The sequence below is a fragment of the Melopsittacus undulatus genome, chromosome 5 (assembly GCF_012275295.1).
Source record: "Melopsittacus undulatus isolate bMelUnd1 chromosome 5, bMelUnd1.mat.Z, whole genome shotgun sequence".
NCBI classification, from domain to species: Eukaryota; Metazoa; Chordata; class Aves; order Psittaciformes; family Psittaculidae; genus Melopsittacus; species Melopsittacus undulatus.
The window spans coordinates 12,664,470-12,685,511 of NC_047531.1; the positions used below are offsets into that span (position 1 = coordinate 12,664,470).

Sequence of the window (21,042 nt, forward strand, 5' to 3'; positions counted from 1 at the left end):
TCAAGGCTTTTCAAGAATGAAATCTAAGGGCTAATGTTTCTCCTAAAATTCAATGTGATTACTAATGGAGACTAACTAAAACCTAAGATTCAATGTGAAATGTGATATAAACAAGTGAAGAACATTCTGAAAGAAGCTAAATAGTGCCTTTCAGTGCACTACTTTGTATAAATCTAAGTATGTGTATTTAATATTTAATAGCTCATCATGAACTATGAACCACTGAACCAACAAATTTGTCTTTTGAGCAGTATTTGCAATGCCTTTCTGAGGCACAATTACGAAAAGTGCTTCGCCTTCCCAATTAATCTGGGTTGTTAGGTTCTTAAAAGTTGAGATACTTTATGCATGGTTTCCCTTTGTAAAACCATGCTGAATATCTAAGCAGTATCACACAATAGGTTAGGTAGTGGTATAAATAATGCAGATCTTGAGTGTTAATTGAAGCACAAGGCAAGACAGAGTCATGGCCTGAACTTTCAATTGTTACTTGCCAAAGTAATTCTAATTGACTGTGCATCTGAGCTCAAATTACTCCTGTGAGTAAATACTAGCAAGTTAGGCCCTTACCACTCCACCACGTCTGAAGCAGTTTTCAGACATGCTGGAGTTTTTCTTTAAGCATTATTGTTGAAGAAAATTAATTAAAATACTTCAAAGAAACCTAAAATCTTCCTTCAAAAATATCTTTTTACTCTGATTAATCTGGAACAAAATGTACACTACTGCAATTTTTTATAGGTGCTTAAGATACACATTTTTCTTTCTTTTTCCTTTTTCCCTATTGGTATTTAAGCCTCATCCTTTGACTGAGATATGGACGAATGGTTCAACATTCCCCCTTCCTTGTCTGACACTATTATGGAAAAACAAAACTGGAAGAATTAAGCATCACCCAGCTGTGTTTTCCAACAGAAAATTAAAGTATTGCAAACAGATTACTGGGCCACAGGAGGCACACTGCGGGATATATGATGACAGCAGGGCTTTGAAATTCAAATGTAGCTCTCTCTCTCTGAAATCCTTCCATGGGTGTAGCTCTAGCAGCACTGCCCTGAAGCTGAAACAGCTGCTTTAGTTTCCTTTTACGGTAATTTACTAATCATTCAGTTGGAAGAAGAGGGCCTCAGTTCTATAATTTGGTAACAAGTGAACAAAAAGACACACTGTACTTGGTCGTTTCCAGACCAGCTTTTGATAACTCAGAATAATACAACATCACAAGAATCTTATGAACTGCACTTTCTGCGATTGTAATACTTCTTTCTTAGATGCCCTGACAGATTCTTTGTACAGGAACCAATCCAATCAACTTGCAGTTAAATACTGAACGTGGATAAAACTTCATCTTTCCTCAGCAGTGAAAGTGGCCTTTAACATAAGGCTGAGCTACTTACTTATTTCTTGGTTTTATTTTTTTTCCTCTACTGAGGTTGAACGGGTAATTTGGTTAAAGTAATTTAATTTTTACTGAGTTCCTTCCAATAAGACTCTGTGCCGATCCCTCCTGGAAGACCAACCAACATATGCAGCCCTTGTATGCAGGAAATTTGGTGGCATCCTGCAGCTGCTTCTGAAAACTTTCTATTTCTTAATGTTTTACTGCTATCCTGCAAGAATGCATCATTGCTTTTCTGGAATATGTACCTGTCTGGCATTTCAATAGCATGTCCTACAGCTTTGACAAGGCAGCAGTGTGAGGCAAAGGTGAATCTCATGGCTAGGTGAAAAAGACTTTACTAGTCAGGAAGCCTGAAAAGAAGTTATACTATCAGGACAGCAGAACAAAAGTCTCTTCAAAACAAACCGAAAAAGCAAATGGTAAGTATGTAAAAATAGTAAGGAAGTTGAGACCACCAAAAAGCCAGAAAGGAAAGAGCATGACAGGTACCAAGCTTTGATCATAAGGCAGGCATGGTATATATTTACATACAATCTTTACAATACAAAATGAAATTGACATTTTCCTGTAATACAGCTGTTAGATGATGTGGTTAATGTCAGCTTACGGAATTTATTTAATTTAGAATCATAGAATAGTTAGGGCTGGAAAGGACCTTAAGATTATCTAGTTCCAACCCCCCTGCTGTGGGCAGGCACACCTAAGGCTCTGTCCAACCTGGCCTTGAACACTGCCAGGGATGGAGCATTCATAGCTTCCCTGGGCAACCCATTCCAGTGCCTCACCACCCTCACAGTAAAGAACTTCCTCCTTATATCCAAACTAAACCTCCCCTGTTTAAGTTTTAACCCGTTACCCCGTCCTATCACTACAGTCCCTAATGAATAGTTCCTCACCAGCATCCCTATAGGCCTCCTTCAGATACTGGAAGGCTGCTATGAGGTCTCCATGCAGCCTTCTCTTCTCCAGCCTGAACAGCCCCGACTTTCTCAGCCTGTCTTCATACGGGAGGTGCTCCAGTCCCTGATCATCCTCGTGGCCCTCCTCTGGACTTGTTCCAACACTTCCATGTCCTTTTTATGTTGAGGACACCAGAACTGCACACAATACTCCAAGTGAGGTCTGACAAGATCAGAGTAGAGGGGCAGGATCACCTCCTTTGACCTGCTGGTCATGCTCCTTTTGATGCAGCCCAGAATACGGTTGGCTTTCTGGGCTGTGAGTGCACACTGAAGCCGGCTCATGTTCATTTTCTCATCGACCAACACCCCCAAGTCCTTCTTCTCAGGGCTGCTCTGAATCTCTTCTCTGCACAACCTGTAGCTGTGCCTGGGATTGCTCCAACCCAGGTGTAGGACCTTGTGCTTGTCATGCTTAAACTTCATAAGGCTGACATCAGCCCACCTCACAAGCATGTCAAAGTCCCTCTGGATGGCATTCCTTCCCTCCAGCATATCAACTGAATCACACAACTTGATGTCATCCAAAGATCTCAGCTCACATTTAATTAGGATTCCTGAAACAGGTTCTTTGCTGAGTATTTCTATCCATTTCCCCATATACCCTTTATATATATTTTCCCCAAAAAAGTTGCATATTTTTCTTTTCAGTTCAGTTTAATCTCTCTTGTACCCCAAATACTTTGAATATATCTAATGAGGGTTCTTGATTACCTGTTGCTTTCTCCTAGATTTTCACTGTAGAGAAACTTTCCCCATGTCCCAAACTCTGTGATGTTTACTTCATCAACATACTTAAATATCTCCTGAAACTTCTTAAAGTTACACTGTCATACTTTCAATAGGTCAGCACTGACCAGTATTTTAGAGCATATTATGTCTTACAAGTCAACAGGGTATATTGTCTCTTTTTATACTATCATTTTGAAAGGAAGGATAAAGGTAGAAGAGCCAAGTGTGATTTTATGTTATAGGCTATGTAGACTGCAAACCCAACTGATCAGACACTGTAGTGTCCTCCAGCAAGTTCTTCCCAAGTAAAGTTGTGCTATATGCAGCAGTTATCCTGTATCTGTCCTACAGCATTGCCAGTCATAACACTGCAGTAATTATGTGACTCAATCACCAACTCAGGGTTTCTTTTCTTACCCATGCACACAGAAACAGCTGTTTCACTGCCACAGGGGTTCCTTTTCTTTGACACCTACTTGGCACAAGCTGTTTGCCAAGCACTTGCTGACACATTCATTCCTTTTTGCTGCTGCTGCTTTTTAGTGCTGAAGCCCGAAAGTCTCAAATATACTCCAAGCTACAAATCCTGCAGAAGTGCTCTGTGCATCCACAGATGTGAAAACTTAACTTTTTATGTTACTGTTACAATTCCTAGACAAAGTTAGTGTTGCAGCAGAGGACAGATCTAGCAAACATGACTGCCATGGCAGCACAGCAGTAAAATTTGCATCCCAGCAATAGCCCTGTACAAGGGGCATAGCACTGCTATGTTACTACAGCCCCATCTCCACAAGGATATTATCAGCTGAACACTAGACAGAATAACCAGGAGTACAGTCACAGATTTTGGTGTGATCAAGCACATTAGAAGCACATTTTGCTGTTCCACTTTCCTGAACCACAGTATTTTATCACCTCATTTATAATTCAGCATTACCTGTCAGGCAAAAAACTACTCAATTACATGGTCTTCATTTATATTTGAAAAAAACCCCACCCTGATATTCCTCATATTCTCTTACTCATTCTCCTGTCAAGCAATTAAGGATCTTACTTGCTATGGGAACGCCATTTGCCAACCAGCTTATACTAGGCTTGGGATTGCCATTAGCTCTGCAGATCAATGTCCCATCTTCTCCAGGAGACAAGACTAAGTTTCTGGGTGCTGTTATCCAGTATGGGGCAGCTGGGGTTAGGAAGAGAAACGCAGCAATTGTTTTACAAAATTATATACAGAAAATCATAAGGCACAGTCATGGTAACTGGAAGGTAATTCAAACAATACATATATAGAAATAGACTTGCAGTTACACTGTTATTTCCTTTTTTTAATATATGTATACATATGGATTACTCAATTATTAACTAGTAGATTATACTTTGGCTAAACTGAGCCACTGGTTACCCAATGCATTAAAATTCTGAGATAATCAGCAAGATGTTCTTTGTTTCATTTAGGGTTGCCTGCTTTGAATCTAATTTGCCTTTCCTACAGAAAGCAGAATTCTGCTCAGACTAGAGTGGTCTTTTGATTAACTTCAGAGATATCCATGCTCACAGAAGTTAGGCTGTTAGAAATTAATTCAGGTTTTATTACATGCCAAAAGTGAAATTTAGAAATGGTGAAATAGTCTCATTGAATTCAATGGGTGATTGCAGTGGGGTCAGATGTTTACCTGAGACAGTTGAAAACATACAAGGATCACAATGAATGGAACACTGTTCTTATCAAAAAATACTATGCCTCCATCTCTTTCTCAATAAATAACCACAAATAGCATATGTTATCACATCTTGCAATTAAATTTCAGATTTTGGATTGATGGACAGATGCAAACAGAAAACTAAACTCCTGCTCTTAAAAGGAGGTTGAATGTGATCATCAAATGATGCTGATCTACAAAAAAATAAATGGCTATTTAGCATGCAAAATAAGCACTACAGCTGATTATTTCAATGACTAATTAGCTGTCATTCCAATCTTTTTTTTCACGGCATTCAAAACATACTTACAATTCCTATTTGGACAACCATACTGTGTTTTAGTACTAGTAAGACATCATCATGGAAAAAAAATTAGTAAGATAGAAACCCAGAAATGTAAAATAGGAGAGGAAAAGGAAGAAGAATATAAAAAATAAGATAATAGTAAATAAGAAGAGAAAGAATCTGGACTAAATGAATGGAGAGCAGAAAAAGTAGATAAAATAAGGAGACGAAGAAGTGAGGTGGGGAGGAATACAAAATAAAGGAAAGAAGCAGTCTAATAACAGATAATTAAAGGATCAAAAATAAATGTAGCACTGGTATAAACTAAAAAGATTTTAATACTGTCACTGTACAATCTCAGTTTAGCCTGATGCTTTGTAAAATGACATATTAAAAAAAAAGAGATTAAACATTATAATGTCCTTCCAGTGCTAGATTTCAGCCCATTTAATGATTATTTCCTCAGGGTTTGGGCTTTTTTTTTTCCATTATCATTCTTCCTTTCAATTATATTTTATCTTAGAAAGCCTACTTCAATCTCACATTCTGGACACTGAAAGTACTACATTAAGGATGAATTTAGTATTACCTTTCACAGTTACTGAAATGACATGATGAGCAGAACCTAATGGATTTCTTGCTATACATTTGTAGTTTCCAGAGTCAGCTTCTGAAACATCAATAATCTTGAGAGTTTTCTTAAAGTTTTCAAAAAACGTTCTGTTGGCTGGCAGTTCCCCACCCTCTTTAATCCAACGGATTACTGGTGTGGGTCTGGAGAAGCAAAAGCACAGAGTAAATTTAGGAGCTTGAGAAACGGAACATGTGAGTTCAATACATTAATGTTTTGAACATATGCTTTACAAATAACTATTTTAAGAGCCTTTACCCAGATTCTGGGACATGTCCAGCAAATGTGCAAAATATGCCAGCATTTGTCTCTAGGAAATGACAAGTGTCACTAACATTGTCAATGGCCATCTGTTCATAGGCTTCATAATTATTGAATACATTTGTATGCTGATTAGTCTAAAATCCTGATGGTTAATAAATGAAGTGTATTTCAAATCTTACTGCACTTATACTATTAAATTGATGCTCATGGTGCTTTAAAAGATAGCCTCTAGAAAATGACAAGTATATAATTGTCCTTTATGTGAGCAATATCCTAACGCTTCATGATTGTCATAAATTTTACAGCAGAGCTGTAAGGAGACAGAAATATTTCCTACAAGGAATCAAGAATAAAAGGTCAGTGCAGAGTCAAGTACAGATTCTTGTCAATGAACCATACCTAAATCTTGGCTATGCCTCATGTTGTCCGCTGAAGTTGGAAGTCAGCCAAATACATGGGGATATACTTCCAAAATTACAAGAAATTACACAGTGTTGCTTATTGAGTAGAATGTCTTATCACAAATAGTAATGAATCAAGGCAAATATTCTCTTAGTAGTCTATTATCAGTTACTTTGTAATGGAGACACCTAGCAAAAGTGACTTCTAATTATGGCATCAGTAATTAGGAACAGTTGTTTTAAAGAAAATCTGAACCTGGTCTTGTGTGGACAATTATATAAGCTTTCCTCATTGCATTGTTTTTTTTTTTCAGAAAACTACATGACAGCTAAAGACACAAAGACATATAATGTATAATACTCTATTTCCCCCCTGTTTTTATCCAGCCATTTTACTGGAGTTTGGATCACTGAATACTTTTATTACAGAGTTGTCAAAAAGCATGTAACTATATTGCAGATGAAGATTACCTGACGTGATGATGCTGCTCCCACTCCTAGGTATGGTTTTGCCAGTGGTGCTGATGCAGATACCTGAGCAGACCACAGCTGACACAGACACTGCACTGATGCTTGTATCAAGTTATCCCAAGCTGTGCATGAGTGTGCCCTATGGAGCTTAGGCAAGTGAACATGTGCATGATGCTATGCTGCATCATTTGTGATTATTGGCTTTCCTCATGGCTACCTCAAAGCACTCTGCATTATATGCTTCTGTGTACTGTAAACATGTTCACAGTTCCTGAAATAGGTACTAATGATTTTCTATTTCTGCAAGACCCAATCTATTCTCAGATTTCTTCCTGACAATGAAACTTAATTTATTCATAATGTTAAACTGCTCTTTAGTAATTTTCTACCTGCATAATAACCAGCAAAAGCAAACTCGACTTACATTGAAAAAATAATTCCAATTAAATTTAATTACAATGAGAAACTAGATGTAAGAAACTAAAGGTATGTTCTAACAGCTCCTACCTAGCTGATCTACTCCGTAATTATTAGCACATGTCAGACTAGCAGATTCTTATCTACTTTTATATTATCTGAGAGCCTAAGAATTGTAAACATAGGAAAAAACACCCCAGAGGTTTGATTCCTGAGTGAAATCTTGCAGATTTGTGTCCAAGTTTACCCCATGGCATTTCACAGAATCAGAGAAGAGTTAGGGTTGGAAAGGACCTTAAGATCACCTTGTTCCAACCTCCCTGCCATGGGCAGGGACGCCTCACCCTAGACCATGTCACCCAAGACTCCGTCCAACCTGGCCTTGAACACTGCCAGGGATGAAGCATTTGTCACTTCTTTGGGCAACCCGTTCCAGTACCTCACCACCCTTACAGCAGAGAATTTCTTCCTTATATCCAGTCTAAACTTCCCCTGTTTAAGTTTGAACCCATTCTCCCTTGTCCTGTCACTGCAATCAGTAATGAAGAGTTCCTCTCCAGCATCCTTGTGTGCTTTTAAAAAAATAGTGGTACAACCTGAACCCTGTATTCTGGGGATAAGAGAAGGCAGAGACCATACTTATGTCCATAGTCAGCTCTAAAATCTAATTATGCCCAAGTAAGTGGTGGACATGCTTGAAAGACCTCTTTCCATTTTACATTGCTTCTTCTTTGAAATACGTAAGCTTATACAATAGTAACTTTTAAACATCTCTGAAATGTTTCCCTCTGTTTCTGTATTTTTATTTACAAAAACATTGTGTAAAAGGTAACTCACAATCCAGCTGCAATGCACTCCAACAAAAGCACATTTCCTCTGAGTTCCACTTTGGTACTTGTGCTACCTGTTGGTGTTAACAGAACCGGCTGCCTCTCTGTAACTGGCCTCGCTGAAACAAGAAAAAATAAAACAACTAATTTCTAAATATAATTTTAACACTGATCAAGTACATACATCCATTCTCACATTATGGACAGACGTTTCACTCCACATTGGCCATTCAATTAAAAATCATTGTGTTACACAACTACACAGCTTGACAAATTAGTTTTTTGACAGACATATCTCAGCCTGTTAAATGCTACAATTTTCAAAGCACACATGAAAAATGTTATTATTAAAGACTGGAGCAATTGATACATAGTTTTACCTAGCAACTATGCAGCCTTAATCCTAAACAGCCCCTGTTGACTTCAGCAGAAATAATATGGAAAATAAGAGGTCACTGACAGAAGTAACAATGCAAGACTGAAAGTTACCAAAATTTTTGGGTTTTCATTAAAACACAAATAAAGCAAAGTTATTGTATTCAGAAATAGAAACCAAGCTGATAAAAGCTACACCTGACTTTGTAATATGCTTTGTTCAATATTTTCTAGGCAATGTGAAGTGTCTTTTCAGAAGTCAGGCCTTGTATTCTCCTCTTGCTATATATTAACTTCAATTCAAGCTGTTCCTCAGACTGGTAATAAAGAACCATAGATTAACCCACAAAAAATAACCACAGTAAACAGACAGCTATAAATATAAGACCCATTTCTGATGTCATGCTCTGTTGGCTTTTGAAATATTATGGTATTTCATGTGCCTACATGGAAGTCACAATAAGAGTGCTTTCTATAGTAATAGAGTGGTTTCTGTAAATACCCTCGTGTTCTTTTATATCTATTTCAAAATACAGGATTAAGTTGCTCTAAATTGCAATAGCAGTCTGACTCTTTACAGTAAATTAATGCATTCTTTAAAAAATGTGATCAGAAACATAAACTCTTTTTTATTAGGGTACAAGATTTACTGCTAGATTAACATAAATACAAAATGCTGTATGTGCTATGAATTCCTTAAGAACCAGAACACAAACAGCTTAAAGACAGGAGAAAAGGGTGGTCTAGAGTCAAGATCACAGTTGATAGTCACAGGCAGTAACTAATCTACCCAGTTTCAGCACTGCCAAGGACTGCTGATGCATTTTGCAAGTCTACAAACATTCAGAAGAAGTACTTCTGGTATTTCTGAGTTGTGAGATAACTGAATGGTGTTTTCCTCACTAACTGTAGCTAATGTATCATTCTGTGTTCAGGTACATAGCTCTTGTTTGCTCCCAAATGACATCTTGTTTTTGTGCAGAGAATTAAAACATTCCGTGCCCCTGTTTTCTTTTAGATTCCCATGAGTTATGATTTAATACATACAAAGCCTCATTTGACAAGGAAAAAAACATATAGAACAAATATCATTTATTTTCTACCTATCTCACATAATAACAAGTGGAGAATCTAGAACCTCAAGTGTTACAGTATCAGTGTTGCTCCAAAGTCAGCCTCATTAAACATACATACACCTGCTTGGAAGGGTTTAATTCACAATATACAAAAGACCACTCAACATAGATTAATGTAAAAGTCAGCTTAAACACCCGACAAACAAAACTCATCTTTCCCCTAAGAAGTTATTTATACAGAGAGTATTAAAGTGTTTAGATTTTAATTAACTCCAGTTTTACACTTATGAAATATGTTAAAAATGAATGGTAGATTCAATAAGCTGTTAAATGTGAACTGCATCTGTTAAATGCTTAGTTGTTGTTATTATTATTATGCAGCATGTGATATTGAATAGTCCTAGTGATAATGAACACATTTACTATGTAAATTGGAGGACAAATACAAAGAAGCAGCACAGTAGAGAAGCAATCAAACAGGCAATTTTTAAAATCTGACCCAGTTGGAAAGGACTCACTTTTTCCAAGAGTTTATACTTTTTATGAGCCACAAGTTAAAATAACATTGAAACATTAAATACTTGTAAGGATCATACTGTGCAGTCCCTTTCTAAAGTATGTATTATCACCAGCACTAATAAGATACCTTTATTAGAAATGGAAAAAGGAGCAAAAGGTTAAGTAGCCACGGAGCTGAAGTTAGTTAACTAGATGCTACTGTGAAACAAGGAGTATCAGTGGGGACCAGTGTAACTCACCACCATAAATATCAGTGTCACTCAAATTAGCAGCTATAGTGTCATTCAATGAATCCACTGAAATAAACAGAATATCATGAAGAATGCATACAAGAGGGGTAAATCAAAGTATTGGGAATCAAAAGGTGATGATATGGCCACGGTGAGTTAATCAAATGATTGATTAATTTGTTTCAATAGTTACAGTAATCATAGTAATTTGATATTCTTGGATACGAAAACCATCTGAAAATTGTTAATTTCCTTATATTGTATTTTTTTAATAATTCAAATCCTACAAAACATCGTTTTAAAAGACAAAGCCTTATAAAGGGAAAAAAAAATTACAGCTTTTAAAAAGAATTATATGTCAGGAAAACTGGAGATTACTTTTTATGGTTATACATTAATGTAATTTCTTATTCAGAGTTAAAATGACAAAATTCCCTAGTGTAACATTACTTCAATTTGGCAAATAACTTGATGATCCTGGATAAATACTATGAAGCATGTAATTAAGTAATGCAATACCTACTTGAAAAGACTTTTACAGAAATGGGTTGTTTCTGCTGTATAGTTTGTGTATGATTAAATCTTGCATAGCAGATATAGTCTTCCCGGGTGTCTTCTGGTTGTACATTAGAAAAATAAAGGTCTCCATTTAGACTCTGGGAAACTCTTTCACTTTGAGGCAGCCTTTGGAAAGCTAAGGGAAAAACAAGAACACGCTTATCTCAATTATAATACACAATCCATCATTATGATCTGCAGACTCCTCATTTGCTTGATTACACTGTTTGGGGGTTTGTAAATACAGACCCTTCCAAGTTTCCTGCCGAGCTCCCTTGTCTTCCCATTCCTCCCCAGCAGATTAATCTACAGCTTACATTAAGAATTCTAGCTGCTTTTGGCTTTATGCTTTTGGCTTCATGCTTTTGGATTGCATGTCTGCTTACTCCTTTGTTTCTACAGAAATAGAAATTATCTGAATTTTAACCTAGAGGCAAGCCCCACCATCAGTGGTCTTGGTATGCAATGATAAACTGTATAGAAAAACTGCAAAAAGTAAACTAATTCTGCATAAAAACCAAACTCACCATTGTCCATCCAAAATATTATAGGCGATGGTAATCCAACAGGAGGTCTGCAGTGTAGCACTAGTGAATCACCTTCTCGAACCTGATTTGGTTCTAGTTTTTCTTTCGTCCACAAAGGGGATCCTACAGAAAGTCATTTTAACACACATAAAAACTAGGGATTGATGTCCCTGCCCATGGCAGGGGGGTTGGAACTACATGATCTTAAGGTCCTTTCCAATCCTAACTATTCTATGATTCTATGATAAAAATTCCAGAATCTAAGGAAAATACCTAATATTCCAGAAAACCAGAAGAAATTCATGCATCAGAATGTTGAGTCTGATCATGCTTACTGAAGATTTAATCTTTGTTCTTTTTTGCTTTTTCTTAGAAGAAAAGTAGGGTTTCTTTAAAACATGTTGTACAGCAATGATTTGCTGAAAGTATTATCAATGGATTCAAATCATTTTGGCTACACCATGAAGATTCTATAATAGTATTAGTTTTAACTACAATAATGGGGGGGAGAAAAAAAAAAGCAATGCACCAAATTACAAAAAAAAGATAACCTTCATGAAACAGTAATATACACACAGTTTTATAAGAACATGTGAGAACAGCACATTTTAAGCCAAGAAGCTTGAAAAACTGATCTGAGATAAAAAGCTGTAGAAACAGTCTACCATTAATCCCATTTTTTTAGCTATATCTTCCTTTTGATCCAAATCTGTTCTGCATTAAAGCTATTATTAAAACTATGGAACAAATTCAACAAAATGAGAATACAAGTTGTTCTCCCTAGTTACGTGCATGCATATGTATTCCAAACATACAAAAAAAAGTCAGGAAAGCATTTTGGTTATGAATTTTTCTAAGGAATACTGAAGAGAACATGCAATACATTATAAAATCTGAATATCACAAGCTTCATGATACTAACACTTTGATGATTAAACTTTTAAGACAGAGGAAAAAAAAGAGGCAAAATAAAAAGAAAAAAAAAGAAAATAAGCAATCCAAAGTGTTTCACATTTTATGAACATTAAAAGCTTCACTTACTAGAGGGCCTTATTACAATATTGTTGGAAATGGCTGCTCCTCTTTCATTCCTTGCTGTACACTGGTATACTCCTTCGTATGCTTCTGCCTTCCCACCATTCATAATATTTATGACAAGGGTCCCTGAATTTGGTTTCATTGTTACCTGTGCATCTTTATCTATATCAAAATGAGTTCCATTGCGTGTCCAGGAGAAGCTAAAATATTAAAAAAAAAAAAGAAAGAAAAGTTTCCTCTTCAGTTTCCTTTTCCAGATTGTAGGGAGAGAAAGAAGAAAAAAGTAACTTTCAGTAATACATGGTATTTTTTCTTTAGCAGATAAGCAAGACTTGTTCCCAAACCAAATTAACTAATAAAGTAATAGAGCACTTTTTAATATCAGAAATCTGGCAATACTTTGAGATAAAAGGCTTGGCTGAACTCGTTAACAGGAGCCATTTCAAAGTCAATATTAAAAAAAAAACATTAAAAAGATTCTGCAGTTAATTGTATATGGAAAAGAACTGATTTTCTTTCTACTAAAGATGATACAGTAACATCTGCACAAACTGATACTGCTAAAGCTGCATTAGCATTTCCATTATAAAACCTATTGTTGAAAGAGTTTATAAACCTGCCTTTGAAAACTTGCTCTGGGCTGAAATATGTCATCTTAGGCCCCAGCAGGAGACCATCTCTTTAATTGGTTTGGCCATTTTAAAGTTATACAAGTGAATTAAAGACTGTGGTAAGTTTGATTTCACTACTCTAACACAAGCAACTGTGATTCTTTAAATTAAATTTAGCAGTCTGATAGCCCATAATTACCCTAGTAAATTTATACTGGTGTTACTCAAACCAAGAAATGCTTTAAAAATTACGACTATTAGAACTCATTAAAAAAATGTAAAAAAGCAGCCTGCAACTTAGACTGCTATAAACACCAGTTACTTACTTATGTTTTGTTAATGGTCAAAAGTACAGTTACTGATAACTAAATCAACACCTGTGAAGTGCTGAACACTGACAGGTTCAAATGCTATGCACAGCAGTTTTCTTACTTGTTACAGTTCATCTTTGTAATCTTAAACACAAATGCTATATATGCCTACAGGTTAGAATGCTTTGTAAAAGTAGAAACTTAGAATAAGACCTTTCCCAGTACCTTACAAGTGACTCAAACTGTGCGCTGACAGCTAGGATTTTATTTGTGCAGCAGGAGAGCAGTACTGGACATGCTATTTGCACCTTGTAGCAAGGATGAGCAGAAGAACTGGACCTGACCAGCAGCACTGCACCACACTGCATTGTTTTTGGAAGGAACAGCGTGCATAGTGAACCAACGGTCAACCTGCTCCTTATGACCTTGCAGGTGAAGCTGTGGAACATGGGGTTTCTGCAATCCTCTGCTACCAAGAGCTCTGAAGGATACAGAGAACTCTTATGTAGCTCCAAATGAGAAGTAGCAAGTGTGGTACAAACACCTGAATTTGAGATAACATGAAAGTCAGAATCTTTGGTTCTCAACCTACAGGTAGCAGCACCTCCATAAACCTTTATGCCAACTGCTTTCACCAATAAGAGGTTACCCAGTTTTAACAAAGAATTCACACTCTGGGCTGAGAAAGTTTATCTTCCATTTCAGAGCTTTGAAGCAGCTCAAATTCCAAGATGCATTTGCAGGTCATCAAGACTGGTGGATCAGAACTCATATTATAATAATAAATATTAGTTATTATTATTATAACTACAATAGTTATTGTTATAACTATTGAAATAAATTATTTGAATGTCATATATTTTAAAGAAGCAAAAATAAGCATGAGTTTATAAAATGCTTAAACCATGACAACTCCTCAGAAAATTCTGCACTTAAATCCTGTCACTTCCTCTGTAGTAGGTGAACAAAGAGAGAGACAAGTTTGATGTGGAAGATGAAGTTGTACAGCCACGAGCCCTGGCACATGACTCAGATAGGTCAGTCTCACAGACACTGCTCTTGTTCTCTCAGGTAAATGAAAAGGCATTAAAGAGAAACACCTGCAGAAGCAGGACAGCTGTCCCAAAGCACACAATAATCATCTGATCCTTCAGGTCAACACCCAGACTCTTGAGACTGGTATCGTGCCTGCTAAATTAAAATGCTGCTAGACACAGAGGCTTTATGTAACTCCTACCAGTAACAGAACACTAGAAAGGGTAATAGTATCATAGATAATATCTATTTCCATTCTGCTGCCCAGCATGATAATGACCATGATTCCAAGAAAACCAAAGGAATAATGTAGAAAAAGCCCTGGTTATTCAGAAGAACTATATTTAATGAGCTCTGTCTGTGCCTGACTAAACAATTATAGACTGACCTTGCTAGTAAGTTGTAGCATAATACTCATAGCAAAAAGATGCACAATTCTCTTTATAGTCTCTGACATCAGGAGTAGTCAACTAGTAATACCAGAGTGTATCACAGCTTCTACTCTTTCCACTGCACAAAATCAATATCTTGAAATGAGTAGTTTTCAAATCTTTGAAGACACTGAAACAGGGCCTTAAAATGGAAGATGATCAGGAATCTGATCCACACACAGAGTTACTATTTCTGCCAGACCCAAAACTTATGGCTATTAAATACACTTGCTAAACCAAAGCTACCAATCCTTAAAATTGATACACATTACATAACTTCAGACAAAACGTTTATGTATTTCAAGACAAGGCCCCTAAAATGGAACTATTTACAAAACACTAGATTTCCATTTATTAGTGTTACTCTCAATTTGTTCAGTGTTCACTCTTCTTACACACTGCCTGACTCTGGAATATGATTCAGTTGATTATATGGCACACACCCTAGTGCCTTCCATATGCATTTAGCTATCTGCTTATGTAATAATCCAGTAGTTTTTTTATTGTTAGAGTTTTGAGGAGAAAAAAAAATACAGTTGCTTGATGACTATAGAAAAATTTAAATTTCAAGTATGGAAAGAGTCAAATTTATGCCACTATGAGCTGTTTAAATTACAAAGATAGGAGTGCATGTTTATGCATGTTCAAGCACATACACATGCATATACTTGTTAATTTACAAAAGTTATTTTCTCCTAGTCTTCCTATGATGTTAGGCCAACAAAAGCAAAATAAAATATTACTAACCTAGGAGGTGGCTTTCCTTTCGCTTCACACTGTATTACAATATTCTCTCGAGGGTCAACAATGTAATCTTTTGGAGACTGCTGAGTTATCGTAGGAGGTTGCGACACTTCATTATGGAATATAAGAAACAGAGAGGAATTTAACAATATTTTCAAAGTACATGTGATATAGTTTTGTAAGCAGAGAAAGCAGAATTGCAATATTGCAATAATGAACAAAATCATTGACAGAACAGTGGGATTAAAGCATCCTTTGTATCAGGAAGCGGAAGCCCTCTACTCTTGTAAATCAGTGTAGCTGTACTAACTTCCAACTTAATTATGCTAATTTACAGCAGATGAAGATGTTTGCCAAAAAAGTTTAAGGAATATCATTTCTATACATCAGATTTCAACTGATTTTCACAAAACCAAAGGACACTTGAATTCTAAACCCAGCATATCCTGAATGAAGAACTGTGAAACATATATACACACAAAATGTCATTTACCACACAGAAGGAAAAAAAATACATTGCTTTGTGTTTCTAAACATTTCCCATATTTCCAAATTCTCTATGGGTTTAAACTTTTCACACATTTATTGTGCTCAACACACTGAATTAATCTACAAAGCATGCTTTTAGAAGCTACTCTTCAGGAGTAAAATATGTGTTATAAATAAAAGACTGCAAAAGATTAACCAAGTAGTAACTAGTTTTTAATAGAGGAAACATGTAGGAAAAGCTTAATACTGATTCTCCTTAAAACAAACAAACAATCAAAAGAAAAACACCACACACCAAAAAAAAAAACCACAACCCCCCCAAAAACAAACAAACAAACAAACAAACAAACAAAACCCAAACCCAACAACAAACCAACCAAAAACCCCAAAACCCAAACAAAAACACAGTTAACCTTGTGAACTGCCCCAGGAAAACCAAACATTTAATGTTTATGATTTATCAAGTTTATCAAGTTCTCTAGAATGAGTAGCAAACACCAGAATGTAATCATCTGACAAAGTAGTTGTTACCTACCTATTTAATTTATAATCTGTTACCATTATCTGTGTCTGTTTTTGCATCAAAACAAGCCTGTTTATGATATTAAGAAAGTGAGAAAGGTGTCTTCCTTAACATTATTCATCTGTTTATACTTTAGTGTCATCTAAAGGAACCAGTTTAATAACATGCTTGTGAACATCCCTGTCTAAATACTGTAAATTGTCTGTCCACCCGTGCCCTTTGCTAATACTTTTGGGTCATTTCTAGCCACTTTAGCAAAATATTTCAATTGCTGCAGTAGCTGTATACTCATGCTTCATTCTAGCCAGTTAAAATTGTAAAAGTGTGATTTTTATTTTAAGTCTTCCCTACCATTATACATCAAGTCCTCTGTTGCACAGGCAGAGGTAGCTGCCTATAGAGCCCTACCCACAAAAAACCCCACAAAAATCAAATAATGGAATCATAGCGAGATTTAGCAGCTAAGCAGAACAGAACAGGATATGTGGAGCTGGGTTTTGCTCCTTTTCTTCACTGGATAGAGGAGAGTGTTTAAAAGAGGAAGGCTACATTTTTAAATGATGATGACTTTTTGTGTCTTTCCTTAGCGAAGCATTTTGAAGACATTCCTTTTCTCTTTCAGAGGCAGTTCCTGGGGCCTATACACCTCAGATGGTCACTTGGGAAAAGCAAGCACATTCTGAAAAGGGACAAGATGTGAATACTGCTCAATGTACAGGATATTCCACCTGATGTACATCAAGGACCTGAGGCCTTTACTCCTGTGCTATGCACTGCATGTAAAACTTACTAAATTAACCATGACACTAGAGTGGATTTAGGAAATCCCATAAAAGATGAGTTACACTGAAATAACTGTATCCACTATTCTTTAAGGATATAAAATTATCTCCAACTCGGACATGTGCAATAGCATATTAGTACATATATTCCAATTAATTTATTTTTAACAAACATATTTACTCCTGAAAGTAGTAATAAAACATTGCTCATGCTGATATTGAGTAAAGATCTTAATGTTCAGATAGCACACCATCAAAAATCACACAGTTAATTTGTTCAAAATATGAGAACACTGGTTTATTTTCTGAACACTGCATGCACAAAGCATCTAGCTACAGCAAACCAAGTAGTCAACAAAATGTCAGAATCACACATTTTTGGACTGAAAATTCGATTTGCAACACAATCAGCATTAATTTTCAGCAGCACACAGCCTAGTTTTTGTGGACAGGAACTTACATTCTTCTAGAAGTTTTGCTTTTATTCCCCCATCAGAATCAGCAGTTGAATGGACAAATGGAGATTAAAGAGAAACACTTGTTAGTTAAAAGAAAATTAGCATTTTTGAGAGGGAAAGTAAGTATCTCTGACAAGTACACTGGTCACCATTAAAAAGAAAACATTTAAAACATTTATCACTGTAGCCCATGCAGCGATGCCTGAAATTCCAGCCACAATTTCTTTTGAGTCAGATATTACTAAGTTTATCTCAAAGTTCATAGTATGAGAAACTTTTCTGAAGTGTTGACTTTTTAAGGGCAACCATGATATATGATTTTCGCCTTGCAAGGACACTGATACTGAGGAGACAGCAAATCAGAATTAATGGAGGGCACTGCCCTCATGCTACAGTCAAAATCAATCCACCCATATGACCATATGGAAGAACAAAGATGCTTCAGGCTAAAATTACAAAGATGAAATCTTTTAATTCTGCTCAACAAACATGCAACCCCGTTTGGTTTGAAAAATAAATAAAAAAAAAAGTAATTTTAGTTGTCACATCTTTATTGCTTAATTCAAATATTTTGCACAATTTTCTTCTCATCAATGTTTTAGAGCAAGTCAAACTGCTTTCTGCCAGCTGCACTGTCAGTTATCCTTTACCTGCTTTGAGACACTGACAAGCATAGGAACTGCTAACTGGCATGAAACCTAAAGGCTCAACTGATCAAGTATGTTCTCACCGCCAGGCCTCTGCGGTGGGTATGTAGGGAAGACCTACAGAAAATGTATATCCTGCCTTGGTGGTGCTCTCCCTTAGCCCATTCTAACCATTATTTATGAAAACAATAACATCATTATGGATGTAATTTCAGTTAGTATGATTTTGGCTAAAAAAAAAAGTATGTGATAGTATCAGGCCTAACAAAGTTATTAAACTTTATGCAGGAGGGAGCAAGTTAATAGTAACACATCCTAAAGGGTTACTCATTTTTGTATATTGATGCATTTCTCACTAATTTAACCTGTAGTGTTGCTCTATGCAATAGATATTAGAGTGGTGCATGATTTGCATTTATTCCTAAACTACAAGATGGGTTTAAAATAGTGTTTCTAGCCTACAAAAATATTTAGGAAGAAAAATAAAAACATTAATTCATCAAATTTTTATATACTCTCTTTAAGCCACAGTTTATTGCTCTAAAGGCATTCACAGCACAAGTCTGATGTTATTAACATATATTGATCTTGCTACAGAAATACAGGTCATTGGTTTGAGAGGCTTGTAAATACAGGGGAAGAAAAACCACCAAAGCAGTTGCAATGTATGTCAATGATTATTAAATTAAAATCATGCATTTATGGAAGGTAGGAAAGGATGAAAAACATGGAGGTGAAGAAAGCCATGCAGATTAGAATCATAGGCAAATTTACTGGTATATTAATCCATCAATTTAACACCAGCCCTAATGTTCTCATATGGTAATTAGTTTAACGAATGAAGAGTCACTGTGAGGTGCAACACGGTTCATTGAATTCTGAAAATGTGATTGTGCTTATCTCAAGAAGAAAATAACAACCTGAAGCATGAATAATTTAATAAAATTAGTTATCAGAACTACAAAATGCAGCAGTGACCACTGACCACTGCTTTCAACACGGTTGTGCTACCTTCAAGGTTCCCCACTAACACTGTCTTACATTAGACAAGAATTTTAAATCTTGGTATTTCCCCTCTCCTAGAAGTTTCCTCACTGGTTAATTCTAGAGTTCCATGCTCAGCACACATACTTTTACTTAAAAGTTAGGTACATAACTGTTTTCAGGCACTGCTTAGGAAATCTAAGAGCCTAACTTACTCTTCTGGATCAGAAAAGTAAAATGCTTCCAAGTGTCTGAATTTCAGGTATTTGATCCTTTTACGAGATCTCATATCAGCTCCTGGAAACCTCTTATATGCAAATAAGGATGTTTGCTTACGGGAACTAGGAACTGTCCTGGGGTTTCAGCAAATAAAATCTTAATTTCACAAATAGCATTTAACTGGGATTCTCTGATGCTCTTTATTTCATCAAATAAAATGTTCAATCAAGGCATACTGAAGTGAGAGTACCCATGAGAATCCTGTTAACCCTTCTCAAGTGAGCAATGTAAGTAATTTTATATACAGTTTTTGAAAATATTCAACAAATTAGTATAATTATTCATAATCATGATATCCTGACTGAAGTGAGCAAACACACTCCACATTCAGCTCCATGTTGGAGTTATCGTCATCCTCCTATGCAGAAATTATTTAACTAATCTTCCATTATTCTGCATTTACTTAGCAGGTTAATACTTACAGTCAAGAGGTACATCCAATGCAGAAATCATTTGGCACAGAAAGAGGACCAAGGAAGCTTTGCTTGCAGATATACTCTTCTTTTTCATCATGATTTTAGGCTGCATTGAGTAAATCACACTTGAAGAATGAAGTTCAACTTCATCAGACTAGGTAGGTTGGAATAGTTACGTGAATATAGACAAGAAACCTGGCAAATAAAAATAAGAGAATAATAGTATGTAGACAGTATGGAGACTTGAATGATCATATCTTAATAATACTATGAAATACCAGCAGTCTACATACTATATCTAGGAATAATTGTTACACACAGCTCTAAGAATTCAAGAATTTCTCAGGACACCTAGATCATAACCCCACTTGGAGTATTGTGTGCAGTTCTGGTGTCCTCAACATAAGAAGGACATGGACCTGTTGGAACAAGTCCCAAGGAGGGCCATGAGGATGATCGGGGGACTGGAGCACATCCCGTATGAAGACAGGCTGAGAAAGTTGGGGCTGTTCAGCCTGGAGAAGAGAAGGCTGCATGGAGACCTCATAGCAGCCTTCCAGTATCTGAAGGGGCCCTACAAGGATGCTGGGGAGGGACTATTCATTAGGGACTGTAGTGATAGGACAAGGGGTAGCGGGTCAAAACTTAAACAGGGGAGGTTTAGTTTGGATATAAGGAGGAAGTTCTTTACTGTAAGGGTGGTGAGGCACTGGAATGGGTTGCCCAGGGAGGTTGTGAATGCTCCATCCCTGGCAGTGTTCAAGGCCAGGTTGGATGAAACCTTGGGTGATATGGTTTAGTGTGAGGTGTCCCTACCCATGGCAGGGGGGTTGGAACTAGATGATCTTCAGGTCCTTTCCAACCCTAACTATTCTATGATTCTATAATAACACCTCTCATAACCTCATTGAAT

General features: G+C 36.4%; 1 protein-coding gene across 6 annotated transcripts in view; it reads right to left on the reverse strand.

The window, feature by feature from the left end:
* NRCAM (neuronal cell adhesion molecule) overlaps window positions 1-21,042 on the reverse strand; it is a 154,054-nt gene that overhangs the window by 49,587 nt on the left and 83,425 nt on the right. For all 6 annotated transcript variants that reach the window (XM_034063144.1, XM_034063141.1, XM_031053605.2 and 3 more), the window contains 8 exons: window positions 20,136-20,324; window positions 15,555-15,660; window positions 12,423-12,619; window positions 11,382-11,504; window positions 10,820-10,990; window positions 8,104-8,215; window positions 5,672-5,856; window positions 4,148-4,279 (listed from right to left, as the gene is read on the reverse strand). In XM_034063144.1, coding sequence (XP_033919035.1) covers window positions 4,148-4,279; window positions 5,672-5,856; window positions 8,104-8,215; window positions 10,820-10,990; window positions 11,382-11,504; window positions 12,423-12,619; window positions 15,555-15,660; window positions 20,136-20,241 — 1,132 coding nt within the window. In that variant the 5' untranslated portion in view covers window positions 20,242-20,324. The remainder of the gene's footprint in view (window positions 1-4,147; window positions 4,280-5,671; window positions 5,857-8,103; window positions 8,216-10,819; window positions 10,991-11,381; window positions 11,505-12,422; window positions 12,620-15,554; window positions 15,661-20,135; window positions 20,325-21,042) is intronic.